The following is a 16,044-nucleotide window of genomic DNA, read 5'->3' as shown; positions in this document are numbered from 1 at the left end:
GAAGCAGATCACACCTTATCCAATTCACAAACCAATTCCATCCCCAAATTCCGCATCATCCCTTCAACCCCGGCATCCCTCCACCCAAGAAGATCCCTCTCATCCAACCGCACCATCTCTTCCTCCGACAATACCCCAACAGGCAATCCAGTAAACTTAACAGACAAACCAGGCGCCGTCCCAACAACCCTCATCCGCAACCCGGTTAAAACACCACGCAGATGATCCGCCGCCTTCCCACCACCCCGCCCTCCATACGAAACAATCCCCGCCGGCTTCCCCTTCCATTCAAAGAACAGATAATCAAGGGCGTTCTTCAGACTCGCCGGAATACTCCAGTTATACTGTGGCGTGACAAAGATAAAGGCATCGTACTGCCGCACTACAGCGGACCATGCGCGCGTGTGTGCTTTGCTGTAGTGCGGGGTTGGGTCTGCGGCTGGTAGGCTGGCGGGGATGACGGATTCGTCGTAGAGGGGTAGGGATTGATTTGCTAGATCGAGGATTTCAAGGGTTATGTGGCGCGGGTCTGTGTCGGTTGTTTCGTTGTGGTTTGTTGGGATCATCGGGTCTGAGGCGAGGACGTCATAGACGTACTGCGTTATCGTGGGGTTGAGGCGCGGGCTGCGCGTGCTGCTGGTGACTATCGCGACTCGTTTGGGGGGGCATTTTGAATGAATATGTACCTCCTAGGAGATACCGAGGATAATTGTTTAAAAAGAGCCTTGTGGGAGTTTATGTTTTCGGGGTTGCGGACATAGTAGTTCGGGTCGGAGATTAGATGGTTCGATATAGATAAACTATGACGATGTCCGTCTTTTTGACAAAGCTACAGTTTACACCGTATTGTTAGATTAAGATAGTATATAACCAAAATAAAAGGATAGTAGACAATATCGGAAAGCCACTGTGATTCTGGATTCCAAATAAAACAACCCAAGGAAGGTCCAACAACACCTGTCTAAGGGACAGGGTTACTGGTTCTGTATCCCTGCTCAATTCCAGGAACCGTGACTATATACCCAGGAATCAAGCACAAGACATAAAGCAATGAGTCTGCCCCTGCGTGCCTATCTCTTCTAACGCAGGATCCGGCCTCCGCAACCAATTAGCCAGCATATTAGTACAGTGATCAACATGCTCCAGATCCGCAAGCATATTATCCAGACGAGCACCACGCATGTGGACATCATGACCTCGTCGAAGGAGATACAGACAATGAACCAAATGCTCACGGACAGCAGTCCAATAGAAATCCGGGTTATTGCCGAGTTCAGTATAGTCCTTCATCTGCTGTGTGGCGGCCTCATCATAGAAATAGACAAACGGCTTTCCGTTGTTGAAATGCGCAAACTCGTCTGTAAAGTCATGCGGACATTCTTTGTGCAGCCAGCAGCCGGCAAGAGGATCGTAGGAGCAGCCGAGGGCTTCGGCTTCCTTGGTTGAGTTGCCGCACGAGTATCTTACCCGTGGAGCTGGTGGCAGACACTGCCGTTTGCCTTCGAGTGTTTCGGGATATGCGAGTGAGTCAGATGATGGTCCCTTTACGACAAGGACTTTGCGGAAGGGTTCCACGGCGATGGCTGTGATTACGGCGATCGCCAGGAGTAGCAGGATCATGAGCAGGCCGGTGATGGTGATTGCTGCGAGGTTTCGTTTCAGAAACTGCTGGAAACCCCGCCGGGATGGTCTGCTTGTGATGGTGGCATCGCTGTCACCATCGGCATCCGATTTCGCAACGGGGTCGTAGTCACGAGAGAAGACTCTGTCCATCATGACAGGATTAACGAGTTTCAACGTGTAGATCTTCGGTGGGGTCGAAGAGAAGAGAGAGATATATTTTCCAGGGGAGAAATCCAGCTGCACATGATGCTTATTGAGACTAGTCTTATTCACGTCGGACTGGGGACAAAGAGTAGATGAACAGGTGAACGATATAGATGGCCCGATAGAGATGTCAATAAGACTCGAAAGAAGTAAACCAATCACAGTTGATTATTGAATAGAGGCTATGTCCGAATGAAGAGTTCAATAAGAGAGACTACTGAAAAAAATGGTTGGTCCAAAACAAAGAAACCCTCGAAATCCCTGGGCAACGCCATTTTCAAAGACGTCTGCCCGTTTCTACTCTCCCAACCTCCAGGACTGACAAGAGCGTTTCATATTTAACATAAATGTATTGCTGAATGCAACTATATAAAACTAGAATATATCTGCTAGACTGGCGCAATATTGAAATATCCAACTCAAGGCATATTCACAGATTCCCGACAAAAGATTGACAACAAAAAGCGATTTACAACAAGAATGAAAAAGCAAATGTACGAAGCTAGCACAGCGCCAACCTCAGACTCTAGACCTGGCATCAATCTAGACAACGTAGACAGTCTGGTTGAGAGACTCCAAGAATGCAGAAGGACCAGCCTGCAATTCAATAGTCAGTATACTTAAATTCCAACAGATGTAATAGATCTACTTACACCAATCAGAGCCGCATGGGCGATATTAATCTGGCTTTTGCCAAGGGTAGCCGAGGCTGGCACGGTGACTGTGAAGTTCTCATACGGGGGCAGGCTGGACTCATGGTACTCGGGCTTGAAAGGCCCGTTGTATAGAATTGTTCCGAGAACTTCATCTGCGTCTCTGCAAGGTGCGGATTCACATGAGGAGAGGCCAATTGCTATGCCCATCTCCTTGGACGAACTCAGAGAGTTCTAAATGATAGATTAGTATAAGGGGTTTCGGTTACTAATTGGAAAGGCTATGCATCCTGGACGTTAGAACTTACGGGACGCTGCACTTGAATGACGACTTCCTCGCCGGAATTGATTTTCTGATTCTCAGTGGGGAGTCCGATTGTGGCTCTCTGGGCAATGGCTGCGGCGACGAAGAAAACCATGGAGAAGAAGGACTTCATTTTGACTGGGAAGAGGGAGGACAAAGAGTTATAGAGTGGGAATGTGGTGGTAAGATGAAAAGATGGTATGAGATTTACAACATGCGATTATTCTGGGGTATTCCCAAGGTTATATGCTCAAAATCTGGAGGAAGGGTCAGCCCTAGCAGCGACCCTTGGGATTCTAAAGTGTCGAAGATGGTGATTGGTCGAGTCTCTGCAGGTTTCAGATACAGTTCAAGGAAGCCACGGACAGCCGCCTGACGCTAAGGTAAATCGGGAAACCAAAGTGGAACCTTGGGAATCCCCTTGCATCAATATCGGAATAAGTAACCTGACTAGGGTCTCACTTTAAGTCAATAATGAATTCAGGTGCGGTTTCAAATCTGTCCCTGCTGTTATTGGTGAGGCTTTAAGGGTGCATATGGTATTCCGGCTGTCTCACATATGACCTCAGCCCTCGAGCTGGAGCAGTGACTCAGGGAGATCACTACAACTAGGTAAAATGCATTAGTTAACTGAGGTTTCTCTACACCACCCAGAATAGAATGAACTCTAGCGCGAGAAATGAGGCCAGCCCGGCTTGTTCGGCTACAATCAAAGGCTGGGCAGAACAAATCCCAATGAACTGGCAAGCGCTAATGCAAAATGATAAAATGAGACATGGCGGTAATAAATATCAAGTCAATATCCGACATCATGTGATTCAGTTGAAATGCATAAATAAACCCTTGCCTCGTTCCTGGAGGTTGCGTGTGTATTGGGTCATCAAAGTACGATAGGAAATAAGAAAAGACACTTCAGTTGCTCTCCTAGAGTTCTTCTAGAGAAGAAAGAGAATCGTACCCCATCCTTGTTCCCATTCTGGGCCTTTCTTTTGGGCAAACCTGACATTTCTTATCCTTTCTCATTCTCCTCCTCATTTTCCTTCTTAAGTCATCATTGTTACCACTGAGGGCATCCGAGACGACGGAATTCAAACAAGAGGAAGCTCCTGTATGTCCGGTCCATCACCGTTTCTTCCACGGCGTTGTTTATTGTACGGAGAATCGATTCGATCCATTGATGGGTTTCTGGGTTTGCGGTGACAGCTGCGATAAACTGTGTGAAGATGAGAACCGCAGGAAGATGAGGGAATCCGAGTGCCACGCGCATCGCCGTCAGAGCACGGCACCATCTCCTAAGAAATATGTAGGGCGAGTCCGAGATGTGGTACACGACGTTGCTCCATTCCATATACTCTCTGTAGCCGATATGATCAGGAGAGGCTGGTTCGGGGTAGGGCTCCATATCTTGGGAAGTTGTTTCGGAAGGGGACAGGTTCATAGCCTAAATTAATAAGTCAGGAATTGCCTGCAGAATTTTGACATTATCTGGTTCAGTTTCCTACATGATAAGCAATGGCGAGGTGTCCCCAGGATTGGATTTCCACGGTAGAATGTGGAATGATTGAAGGTTGTTAACGAGTGGAGGGTGATGGAAGAAATACGGTGAGTGAAAGGATATGTGAGAGGAAAGTGAGTGAAGTATATATTAGATAAAAGACAGTAAGTGAAGGAAAGCTGATAGAGTAGATATAGTAAAGTACGGAATGTATATTAGGAAAATAGTGAGGAACATTGGAGGCGGACGCGCTAAAGTCGTATCAATATATAACTGGTATATTCCAAGCTTGCCTGTCCCTGTTTACTTTGTGCCTTAGGGATTTTATTGGGGTTCCTAGGTCATTGTTGCCTCACTATCATTTAATGTCGTCTACTTCTGGCGCAATAGAAAGCAAGCAACGGGGTAACATTCTCATAAATCAAAGACAGAAAGAACAGAAAAGACAGAAAAGAAAGAAAAGAACAAGAAAAGACAGAAAGACAGGAAAGACACAGAAAAGAGAAAGAACAGAAGAAACAGAAAGCACAGAAAGCACAGAGAACACAAAGGGAAAGGTGCAAGAAGCAGATGTTGGGACTAGCCTGGCTGCGTGAGCCATACCTGTCCTGGTCCATCATGCACGCACGGAGTGTGAACATTGAAAATTTTCAAAACAAAACATATGTAGGGCGAGGAGATGACATCTTGCCAAGAGAATGTCAATAGTGAATGCGAAGAATGAAAGAACAAACACAAATTGCACTGAATAGAACAGGATCTTTAGCTTCCTCACGACAAGAAACAGATATTAAGACTCACCTGAATATTCAGAGCCCAGTTACCTCTCTGAAAGTGAATTTGTCTAAGAGCGCCCGAGTCTTTGGTGATTGAAATGTCAATCACAGCTGAGTCTCTTTCTTGGCCTCGAGAGCTGCTGCCCGTCGCGCCTGCTTTCTCCTCGACTTCCTCTTGTGCTTCGTGTTCTCCGGGTTTCGGAAGCATTCCTCAACTGTGTGCTTGGTGTAACGTTGATGGTAGGGACAGTACTGCTTCTGGAGGCTCTCAGTTTGGTTGGCGTCAGGGGCAGCAGTATGGGGTTTGGCCGGGACTGGCTGCTGCTTTCCTAGTCGACACGCCTCGAACTCCAGGAAATCGGCAAAGGCTTCATCTAGGATCGATGCCGGTAGAGAACCTCTCTCGAAATGGAGCGACTCAACCCATGGGATGGTGTCAGGGTTCGCACTGACCGCTGCAAGGAACTGATTGAGGACGAAGATGGTGGGAAGGTGAGGGGGCCCAAACGCTTGTTTCATCTCTTTCAGGGCTCGTTTCCAGGCTTGCACAAATGCCTCGGGTGACTTCGATGAATAGTAGACAGTGTGAATCCAGTTCATGAATTTGCGATGAGCAACAAGACACTCATGGGGTTTGTTCTCGGGGATCTGAACAGGTTCGCCGAGGTAAGAGGCTGCCATGCGGAAATTCGGATGGTTGAAAGCAGGGTTCACAGGAGGCGGGGCAATGAACTGAGAGTGAGGAAACGAAGTACCCATCATTGGTTGGGCATACGGGGGAGGACCCGGTGGAGCAGGATTTAGCAAAGCAGGGTAAACAGGCGGCGGTCTGTAAGGGCCGTAAGGAACAGGGCTAGGACCAACGGCTGGAGGTCCGAAGTACTCAGGACCAAACTGAGCTGGAGCTGGAGCGACTGGATTGATGCGGAAGTAAACGGGTTCACCCGCAAATGCAGGCTTGACATACTCTGCATCGACGAACATTTTGACCTTGATGACTGTATTTGTGCGTGAATTGGTCTTGATATCGTGCTCACTTTGAGCGATTTCGTCTCATGTATGAGGAATAGAGGTAAAAGGTAACAGCGTTGATGGACGTAGATTGAAAGCTGAGCAGATGTAAAGGTGCTGTAAAGGATAAGTCGAACGATTGAAATAAATGCTTTGCGATGCGTAGATAGATATCTGGTCAGGTTACAAGCCTGGTGGATGTGGTGTGTGTCGGGGTGTCGACAAGGGTGAGTTTGTTCATACTGTTGAGGTCGCTTTTATATGTACGCAATGTCTCAGATTACAGGCTTGGTGAACGTGGTGTCGGCTAGACGATGAGCTAGAGTTGGTGCATGCTGTTGAGGTCGCTTTTATATGTAGGCAGAGACATCGTAGCCTTGTGTATATTGACCTTTCACCTGGACAGCAAAATTAAAGGTATGAAGTCGCCCAAATTACCTAAGTACCTACATATGCACCTAGGTAGGTAGCCAAAGAGCTTCGATGGACGAAAGTGGCCGAAATACATGAGGCATAGCAATGACAGGCAAGGGCACAATTCGAGTACAGCTGAGAGAGAAATGAGATGGATCTTAGATAACCATAGATAACCACCTGGGCATAGTAGTACCTATGTATGAAAGCAATTTAACCTGGCTATGCTGGCAATTTGACCTCACTAAGGCACAAATCGACCAAATGCTTCTCAGTACTGTTAAGAGGAATATGACGTCTTGTCATCTCACCTGCGTTCCAAGGTTTTCTCAGATCTGGGTGGACCGAGACCTGAGATCAAAAAGGCAGTGCTATTAATACCTAGGTATACGCTGGCAAACATAGCCATCTCACATCCCATTTGATTCACTTCATTTTCGTATAGGCTGGTTTAACTATATCTCGTGCTCCCGGGCTCATTTCTATATATATGTATATGCCGCAAATGGTCGACGCCGAGCAATAGTCCCAGTACGAGGTCGGTCCTGCATGTCAGATTTTCCTTCTTCTTCAGGCAGACAATCTGAGAGATTGAGACTCTTCTTCCTGTGGGAACGGGTAGAGTCCATGGTGTGGCTGTTCAAGCTTTGATCAAGATGTACAAAAGCGGCGAATCTAGGCCAAGGAAACTGTCGGTATAATACTGATACCAATGGTAGTCTAGGTGCAATGCCAAAAAATTTCCTAGCAGTGTGTATCTTGGGTTAATATCATCTAAGCCTACTTAGGTATACCCCGGGCCTACCTACCTAGTTAGGTAGTGGGCTATGACAATCACGTGGATGACTTTTGCACCGGTCAATGCCTCACATCGCTTGTGTCATTGGAAGTTTGCCTTGTCACGCTCTCTGCAATAAGCACCAATTGCATGAACATATCATATGAAATACTAAATCTAGATCTAGTGCGGAATATTCCGTAATTCGACTCAGACCTTTTATCTGTACAAATGCGGCTAACGAGGTTCCGAATATAGTTCACTCGGTGATTGAGCCACAAAACCGTTCAGCCGGTAGTTGATTCAGGCACGGTATGTCACTGGGTCCATGTCACTGGGTCGATGTCACTGGGTCGGCTGGCTGGAAGGGGAAATTTTCAAGTCTGGTTCCGAGCAATGACTTCAGCGAAAGAGCTATTACGTGTCTTAGTACCGATCTCTGTGTGAGATATGTCAGTATTGCTGGATGCCCAGCATCAATTATACTTCGCAAAGCTCGGCATTAATTGGCATCTTGGCTTTACTATAAAGCCGAGATATGCGACCCGCATCGGGGAGCTGCATCTGAAGTATAACCACAAGGTGGTGATCGACATGAACTTCCATGGATGAATTCCCGGGTAACTTCCAGATACGTTCCAGAAGTAAGGGCAATTCTAGATTAAGTTAGTTCTCAAGGTTTTTTGGGGGGTTAGATTCCATGGATCCTTATAAGGAATCGGAATTACCTCGGAGAGATTTAGGGCAGGGGGTATGTATGTTTGAGGTAGTCACGGATAAGAAGCTCCCTTGGAAAAATGTAAGGGAAATGTGCCTTGGTACTCCGTGTGAGGTCGGATAATCTACTCCGTAATACGATATCATCTAATATCAAGCTGAACCAATGAATCTCACATAGCCACATGGGAAAAAGAACGATGGGGTGGAACCTGTCGTGATCTGATAGCCAGCCATTTTGGCACGTTCCACAACCCCCCTCTCCACATCAATATGTTCCAAGGTTACCTAGGTACGCTCATCACATTGTATTTTCTGTTTCTTAATATCATAGGGTCAAGCCTGGGAGTATATTTACTTTTCTTCCCGATACAATTCTATGGTCAAGCATGCCACTTTTGTCCCTGGCCGATCTTTTTCTGACGGGATCCGCCCGATCGTCGTGCCCTCACTACAATACCTATCCCACCATAGTATAACCACCTCTCGAGAGAATGAGTTCTTTCTCTCCTCGAGATTTCCAGGAGTGGGTAGATAGACGCCAAAGCACCACGTCTTCCTCCACCGTGTCGTCTGCGTCGACGGGCATCCTCTTCCCGAGCCCTACGACATCACCAGGGTCTAGCTCGAGGAAACAATCCTGGCAGTTCTACGATGATGTCGTGCGGCTCGAGTTGACACCTGCCGTGCAAATGTTTGTGCTAAGAAAGGAGTCCCTTGAGGAATGCGCTGACTTGTTGGTAGTTCCTTTGTCAAAAGCGGCCAGCTCTTCAAGCTGAAATACACATTTATTGATATTTGCAAGGACTCAACGGGCGCATTAAGATGTCTCGAGCTCGGGGGAGGACTAGGCCAGCAAACACCTTTCATTCACGGCTGTGAGTTGTCTATATCTCCGAAGGATACATACCTAATATGGCTGACCATTCAAATTCTTGTATAGTCTCAAATACGAAACTACCGGTCCCCCACCTAGAACATCCAAAAACAGGCGACGATTACCCTCTTCGTGTGTCCTTTATGGACCAGCAAACTGTCCAGACGGGAAGCACAGTATTTATGACGCAGCTATCATATAAATTTGATCACTGGGATGGTACGCGACCGATAAACCTCGGAGTGAAAACGTTTCACCTTTGCTTACACTCGCAGATTGTGTACGATTTCAAGAACTGCTACTCGGCTCCAAGTTGATATTTATCGGCGGGATGGCTGAGGCCAAGTCCAAAGGCCGGGGTGAAGAGTGCATCAGCCAAAACCTTCGCATCCTCCGCGGGCATAACGGGAAACGGGTAATGCTATTCTTTGCCAACTCGCAACGGAGGGAGCTCAAACGATACGTTTCCATACCCCGTGAGTTTCACCCACATTCGCTCTGTCACAGTGACGTTGCTAACAGCCCTAGTAAACTGCATCGCCTCAATTAAACCCCCGAAGAAGGCCGGCCGACCAGCCCTACTTGAGTTGAATCCGAACTTCGAGATTCTGTCCCAAATGAGAAATCTTACGGTTCAGTTTCTTGACGATGATGGTCAGTGCGCATTTAAGTTTCTCTGGATGATTGGCTGATTCCTCTCTCTGCAGACTGCACAGCATTTTGTCAGATGTTGTCATACGACCTGACGATTGGATGAAATAGTCCACGAGGGACAGATGCATTATAAATATTTCAAATGGAGTTGGAGTTGGTCAAATTGGGGGCCAGATATGTATTCATGTACATAATACCAAGATACCCCTGGGCGTTACATACTGTTGAGCATAGATTATTGTACGGAGTACGGAGTACGTCCACGTGAAATAGATTAATTAATTTGGATGATTCAACGTTAACCGATTAATTAGAATAAAATTAGAATATTATAATATTATAATAGAATTCCGCATTTTTATCCTGCCACCTGCCCAGGCGAGTATACGAGAAAGTATAATCAAATAACATTAATCCCAAGATTCTAGATGTCTCATCGAGCGAACAATTTACCCTCGTGGTTGCCCATGTGGGTCGGCACGTTGGACTGTCGACAAGTCAAGCATCAGAGACGCCGCACGTGGAGAAAACACCCCCAAAGCTTTGGCTCATTCCAAAAGGTTCGCCGCTTAGCCCCGCATTAGCGTCTGCAGGGATCAATCTGTAACCTTTCCGAGGTTTACAAAACTTTGAAATGTCCCAGGTCGAATCTAAACATCTGACATTATATGAAATGTAGCTCATTTCACCTTGGAACCTTCAACTTTCTAGAAAGGTATTCACCATGGGCAAGTTCCATCACCGGTTGTATAAAACCGACCGTGCCAGGGACTTCGATCATGAGCAGGTATGGAACCCTCACAGTTTGATATGATGACATGCATGCAAGGTCGCTAACAGCTCTGTTATAGGATCGATTTGTTCGCATGCGACAGATCTATGAGACTATCGACAGACAGAAGTTTCAATGGATTGTCGTACTGGTCGCTGGTCTTGGGTTCTTCCTCGATGGTTATACAGTGCGTTGCCCCACATTCCACGTGAGACACAATATATCGGAATGTCTTACTCTCATACACGGCAACTGCTAATACGATATAGTTATTTGCCGGTAATGTGGCCATACCCATGATCTCCTATGTGTACTGGAGAGACGACACTTCCTCATTACGACTCACCGGCATCAATATCGCAACACTTGGTGGGACCTTGATAGGGCAAGTGGCATTTGGTTTTCTAGCCGATAAAAATGGGCGGAAGAAGATGTACGGTGTGGAATTGGTACTCCTCATTACAGCCACCCTGGGTGTGGTCATGTCATCGACTGGTGTGGACGGCAGCATGAACGTCTTCGCATGGCTTGTTTGGTGGAGAATCTGTGTCGGTATTGGAGTTGGTGCAGATTATCCCCTCAGTGCAGTGATCACGTCTGAGTAGGTCGATCGGTTCTCGAAATCTTCAATCATGGAGAAACTGACCATGAAATGTCAGATTTGCCCCTACCAAGCACCGGGCCCGCATGCTGGCCACCGTCTTCTTCATGCAGCCACTCGGTCAGATCGCAGGTAACATTGTCTCATTGATTGTCATCGCGGTGGCTCGCAGTAATAGCAGTCCCGGTGAAGACCTTACCCGCACTGTTGATATAATGTGGCGCTGGGTGATCGCCATTGGAGTCGTGCCCGGCGTAGTCGCTACTCTTTTCCGGTTCGCCATCCCAGAAAGTCCTCGCTACCTAGTCGATATCGTGGACGATCCCATCACTGCAGAGTTTGATGCAACCACGCTTTTCAGTGACACGCCTGGTATAATTGATTCTGGGGGCTGGGGAACGACCGCTACATGCAGTGCCGGCAGCGCGATCCAACTACCCCCGATTTCATCCATTGCTAGCAGTTCGACCTTCGATATTGATGATGACGATGAGTTTACCCGCCTACCTCCTGCCACCCTCAACTCTCACTGGCGTTTGGCACGCACCGACATCATACGGTACTTCTGGACAGAAGGAAACTGGCGCCATCTGGCTGGTTGCTCTCTCGCTTGGCTCCTCCTTGACTTTGGCTTTTACGGTATTGGATTGTCGAGCCCTCAATTTTTAGCAAAGACGTGGGGCGAACTTAATATCACTCGTCCCGCACCGAACTGGAAGACCGACGAGACACCAAATGCCAATCTCTACGATATGTTCATGCATACCTCTGTGCGTGGGCTGATCGTGCTTAATATCGGAAGTTTTGTCGGGGGCATACTGCTCATTGTGTTTGCCCAGAAGCTGGATCGTGTTGCCCTGCAGAAGTACATGTTCCTCGGGCTGGCGGCTTTGTTCATCGCCCTGGGGACCATGTTCGTCTGTCTTTATTCCTACCCTCCTGTTGTAGTGGCATTGTATATTGTCGGTCAAATCTTGTTTAACTTTGGTGAGTCAAACCTAGGACACAACGCATCGAGTCATTCTAACGAACCATCCACAGGCCCCAATGGAACAACTTATATGATACCCGCCGAGATCTTCCCAACCCGATACCGCGCAAGCTGTCACGGCATCAGCGCTGGGGCTGGAAAGCTGGGCTCTATCCTCGTACAGATCTTCTCAACGTTTTACCACTTTGGCTCAGGGCCAGGTCCCGAATCAACCCGCAAGCACGGCATTGTTCTCCTTGTTTTCAGCGCCTGCATGATCCTTGGCGCAATCGTCACACAATACTGGATTCCACCAATTCAACAAAAACGGAATGGCAGAACCAAGCTTTGGGGTGGTACCCCCGAGACTCTTGAGAGCTTGTCTCTTGGCAGAATGGGACGCAGGAGTCGGGATGCCGATTGTCGGAAACGGACATCACGGCATCGGGCCCTTTCAATGAGTGCCTAGGTATTGCTGCACTCCATATCTACCTCTAATTATTATTCTGTATATATTTCGGATCTGTTTCATTTTGAGTTGGGTAGTTGCGGCTACATGAATATAAACCAATAGACGCATCCAGTCCACTATAATGAACTTTAAAAGATGTATTCACAATTCAGACCCAAGAGCAGCCACCATCGAGCAACCGCCCCATAGCAACCTCATCAAGATAAAGCGCAACATCCATCCCCCCATCCGGTACCCCACTATCCATCACCTGAAGACACCCATCCATCTTCGGCATAACAGCGTGCACATACCGTGGCTTATTCCCACCTACAAAGTCAACATCATACAACCGCAGTCGCAGCCAAGACGTAACAAGAGTATGCTCGGACCCCAGAAATGCCTGCCACAGCCGCTGCGGCGATACCTCGTGCGCAGCATCATGCAACATCGCACCCACAGCATCAGCCGTAAACCCCTTCATCGTCTCTCGGATCCGACTAGCCGTCTCGCCTATTATCTCCTGACATACCGAAGAAGCCGTTCCACTAACATGAGTCAGAAACAGCGGGGATCCCAGGAACGTATCAGGAAGAGCGGGCGAAACACGCGCTCGTGCACCGAGACTGAGGTCCATATATACGCGTCTTGAAGAGTCGGCCTGTCCGCGTGCTCGCATAATAGCTACCCACAGGTGTGCAAGCAAAGCATCCAGTCTAGAGATATCACGTCGACCCCCTGTTTCGAGGGCCGCAGCTTGAAGTTTGCTTAGCCCTGCGGCTGTGAAGTGCAACTGTGTATATCTGACTTTCTTAGAGAAATTCCATGAGACCCACGGCGCTGGTTCCGAGGGCGAGACTCGTCTGTGCTCGAGTTCTCCGGGCGGGGGTTTGGAGTTCTCCGTGGTCGGTATAAGAAATGGTGGGTAACCCTCGGCGGCAGTATCCCACCAGCTATACCGATGTAGGGGCAATTTGCGAGCGATGCGCACGAGGCCTTGGTCTGGCTCGGGGCTATCGATATCGCCCGCAGCACAGCTATCCAGTAATGCAGGATCGAACACGGGCTCGTCCATTAGCGGGGTTTCCGGTTGGTTCCCGAATTGCTTTTTGCTACTACGGGCCCATTGATGCATGAATACCATTAGCGTCTGTGCGTCTGCTAGACAGTGCGCCATCTTGACTCCGATGACGTAGCCCCCTTCCTGGAGAAGACTGATTTGGACTTGCATTCCTGGTAGACCGGCATAATCGCGCAAATTGGCTAGTGCTAGTGGGTTGGATGATATGAAGAGCCTTTCGTTGAAGGCATCGCCTGCCCATGCGCTCGGCTGAGACCCGGTGGTTGATGAAGCACGTTCCTCCGCTGTGGGGACGATTTCGTCTGCTCGGAAGGCATGTTCAATTACGGTCCATTCGACACCTGGGTCGGTGTCTGTTCCGTATACGATCAATGGACGATTGAAACGCTCGGTGTGGTTTCCTTTGGGTTTGACGGGTGCCCATTGGAGTTGGCCTGCCCATTGGGGGAATTTTGATAGGGTTTCAATGAAGGAAGTTCGTAAATGCTCGATTAATGTCTTCTGATCTAAGTCTTGATGTTGGTCGAAAATCCAAATTGCCCCGGTTGGAGAAAACCGCGCAACCGTTGCATCGAGGATGGACAGGGGGGTTGATGTCGGTGGTAGCTGGTTGACTGGTCGCAGCCTTATGGACTCGATGGTGGTCATGTCGTATTTGTGTGTAAATTGTGCTCAGGGCCTACATATATAATTTGTAGATCAGTCGCATTCATTTCTATCTTTCTGAATTCATGAGTCAATATCCGTCATTGTGTGCCATTGTGTATCAATCCCACGCCAAGCTCCTAGTAATTCAAACTATCACAGAAGAAGAGCCCGACGGTTTGGACTGACGCCACAACCGTTATCTCAGACAAGGCACCGGCTAAATATCTAACTGGAAGAATATTAGCAGCTTCGACTCCGACGTCGTGCATCTCAACGTTCCGAAAGCCTGAGGCATAAGTGGGAATGTTTAGAATATTCTGCTGTGCCTTCCTAGCTGATAGGGATTCCCCGGCTCAATCAATTGTGTTTGAGACGTGAAGGCATCGGGAGTTCAGGCTCATTGGTGGCTCTAGCCAACTATAACGCCTTGTTCCACACATGACGAACCACTACGGTGCAGTTATGGATATTCCAGTCAACCCCTCCGTCACGAAAGTCAACCACGTGAAGAGCGATGCTGATACAAACGATGCGGGTCCTTGAACAGCCCTTGTCATTACCCATTTGGACGTTTCAGCAGATGTCCTCCGGCATTGAAAACAAACTCATCCAAAGCCCTTCTATAGCATTCACGGTGACAGGTCACAAGCCTGGGGGTCTGGTAGTGTCCTGTTTCTTATCGAACATTTCCATAACTCGTTGGGCCGCGTCAAAGTACTTTGGGTTACCGGTAATCTGAGACAATCTGGTGAATTCCAATGGGAATGAGCCCAGTTCTGCACGTAGAACACTCTCTTCTGCATGCTGCTCCTCTCGGTGGACAGCTTTACGTGCGTTCCAATGTATAAGGGGCATGGCATTCCTTATCCTAAACGTCTGCATGATACCTATAGTAGCTATATCCGCTAATGGCGTAAGAGACGAGCTAGGAAGGACATGCCTATATATTCTCTCTCGAACCGGGGTGGAAAAATACATGACAGATATTCTGGCCAGTCGGGCATCGGCATCAGTTGCCGAAGCGCCTGGGATATATTCCCAGTGTTCCGGATACCAGCCAGCATATTCCCAGTCAAGGATAGCTGTGACCCGGCCTCCTTCGACAAGGATATCACGCGGGGAGAAATCGGCGTGAGTAAAAACAATCCCATGGTCATCTATAAGCGCAAACTTGGCATAATGTCGTTGTATATCTGGCGCTGACTCGACAATATCTCCCAAAATAAACTCGTTGAACTGCTGCTCGGAATCAAACGGACCGCCCCCAATTGATGCAATCTGTCCAATTTTAGCTTTACCACGGTCAATAGCTCCGATATAGTCACCCTTCAAGTCGCGAAGTTGATTTATGTAGGAGTGAAGCTCGGAGGCGATTGAGAGCTTCTGATCCAAGTCTAACGTATCCTATGCTTCATCGAGCCGCTCGCTAGGCATGTAGTCCATCACGATAGCCACGACTTTGCCATCTTCCCAATGGATATCATGGACTTTGGGTACAGGGATTGTCTTGTCGTGTTTGTCGCAATGAAACGAAGTGTTTCGGCTTCGTGAGAGCGGATATTGCCCGATTTCACGACGAGATTGTTGCCGACTCGGACAGCCGTGCGACCGCACAAGGAATGAAGGGTCGTTCTTTCTTGATCATTCATTGCATTCATTTTTAAGAATAGAATATCTCTGTCGTCTGTTTCATTTCAGAAATTCCGGGGTAAAAAGTGAATGAGCGGCCGAATGGAGAATTTAAGATAGGAGCGCTGACACCCTCACCGAATTTCCCCTCTTCCAGTCTCCGTATTTTTTGAAAGGAAACAAAGTTACAGGGGCAGGTTACAGGTACTGAGTACGAAAAACAAAAAAAGAAATTCTTGTGCATCATCCGTGAATCGAACACGGGCCTCGTCGATGGCAACGACGAATTCTACCACTAGACCAATGATGCCAGTTGATGTAGTATGGCTCATCATTATGCGACATATTCCTAATCCCGAGTCGAAGCTGGTAATAACAAACCTCCT

The 16,044-nt window shown here is 48.0% G+C and overlaps 7 protein-coding genes across 7 annotated transcripts; 2 read left to right on the top strand and 5 right to left on the bottom strand.

The window, feature by feature from the left end:
- Positions 1-8: 8 nt before the first annotated feature.
- N7489_006506 (NADPH-dependent FMN reductase) lies at positions 9-1,773 on the bottom strand (the record flags this gene model as incomplete). Its single annotated transcript, XM_056712256.1, has 2 exons — positions 9-636; positions 1,085-1,773. 2 exons carry the CDS (start codon positions 1,771-1,773, stop codon positions 9-11), a joined length of 1,317 nt encoding a protein of 438 aa, XP_056565971.1.
- A 597-nt stretch (positions 1,774-2,370) lies between these two features.
- On the bottom strand, positions 2,371-2,917 carry N7489_006505 (uncharacterized protein; the record flags this gene model as incomplete). Its single annotated transcript, XM_056712255.1, has 3 exons — positions 2,371-2,424; positions 2,481-2,714; positions 2,789-2,917. 3 exons carry the CDS (start codon positions 2,915-2,917, stop codon positions 2,371-2,373), a joined length of 417 nt encoding a protein of 138 aa, XP_056565970.1.
- A 924-nt stretch (positions 2,918-3,841) lies between these two features.
- On the bottom strand, positions 3,842-4,641 carry N7489_006504 (uncharacterized protein; the record flags this gene model as incomplete). The annotated part of the gene is made up of 2 exons (XM_056712254.1): positions 3,842-4,225; positions 4,636-4,641. 2 exons carry the CDS (start codon positions 4,639-4,641, stop codon positions 3,842-3,844), a joined length of 390 nt encoding a protein of 129 aa, XP_056565969.1.
- Positions 4,642-5,160: 519 nt separating this feature from the next.
- N7489_006503 (uncharacterized protein) lies at positions 5,161-6,039 on the bottom strand (the record flags this gene model as incomplete). Its single annotated transcript, XM_056712253.1, has 1 exon — positions 5,161-6,039. One exon carries the CDS (start codon positions 6,037-6,039, stop codon positions 5,161-5,163), a length of 879 nt encoding a protein of 292 aa, XP_056565968.1.
- Positions 6,040-8,469: 2,430 nt separating this feature from the next.
- N7489_006502 (uncharacterized protein) lies at positions 8,470-9,609 on the top strand (the record flags this gene model as incomplete). The annotated part of the gene is made up of 6 exons (XM_056712252.1): positions 8,470-8,669; positions 8,720-8,853; positions 8,919-9,071; positions 9,128-9,328; positions 9,381-9,506; positions 9,560-9,609. 6 exons carry the CDS (start codon positions 8,470-8,472, stop codon positions 9,607-9,609), a joined length of 864 nt encoding a protein of 287 aa, XP_056565967.1.
- A 621-nt stretch (positions 9,610-10,230) lies between these two features.
- On the top strand, positions 10,231-12,318 carry N7489_006501 (phosphate transporter; the record flags this gene model as incomplete). Its single annotated transcript, XM_056712251.1, has 4 exons — positions 10,231-10,293; positions 10,358-10,465; positions 10,548-10,879; positions 10,938-12,318. The coding sequence occupies 4 exons, from the start codon at positions 10,231-10,233 to the stop codon at positions 12,316-12,318; spliced, it is 1,884 nt and encodes a 627-aa protein (XP_056565966.1).
- A 151-nt stretch (positions 12,319-12,469) lies between these two features.
- On the bottom strand, positions 12,470-14,029 carry N7489_006500 (transferase family protein; the record flags this gene model as incomplete). Its single annotated transcript, XM_056712250.1, has 1 exon — positions 12,470-14,029. The coding sequence occupies one exon, from the start codon at positions 14,027-14,029 to the stop codon at positions 12,470-12,472; it is 1,560 nt and encodes a 519-aa protein (XP_056565965.1).
- Between the last annotated feature and the right edge of the window lie 2,015 nt (positions 14,030-16,044).

Source organism: Penicillium chrysogenum (genome assembly GCF_028827035.1).
Source record: "Penicillium chrysogenum strain IBT 35668 chromosome Unknown utg000004l_segment0_segment0, whole genome shotgun sequence".
NCBI classification, from domain to species: Eukaryota; Fungi; Ascomycota; class Eurotiomycetes; order Eurotiales; family Aspergillaceae; genus Penicillium; species Penicillium chrysogenum.
Note: the sequence above shows the minus strand (reverse complement) of the source record. Positions and strands in the feature narration are given on the sequence as shown.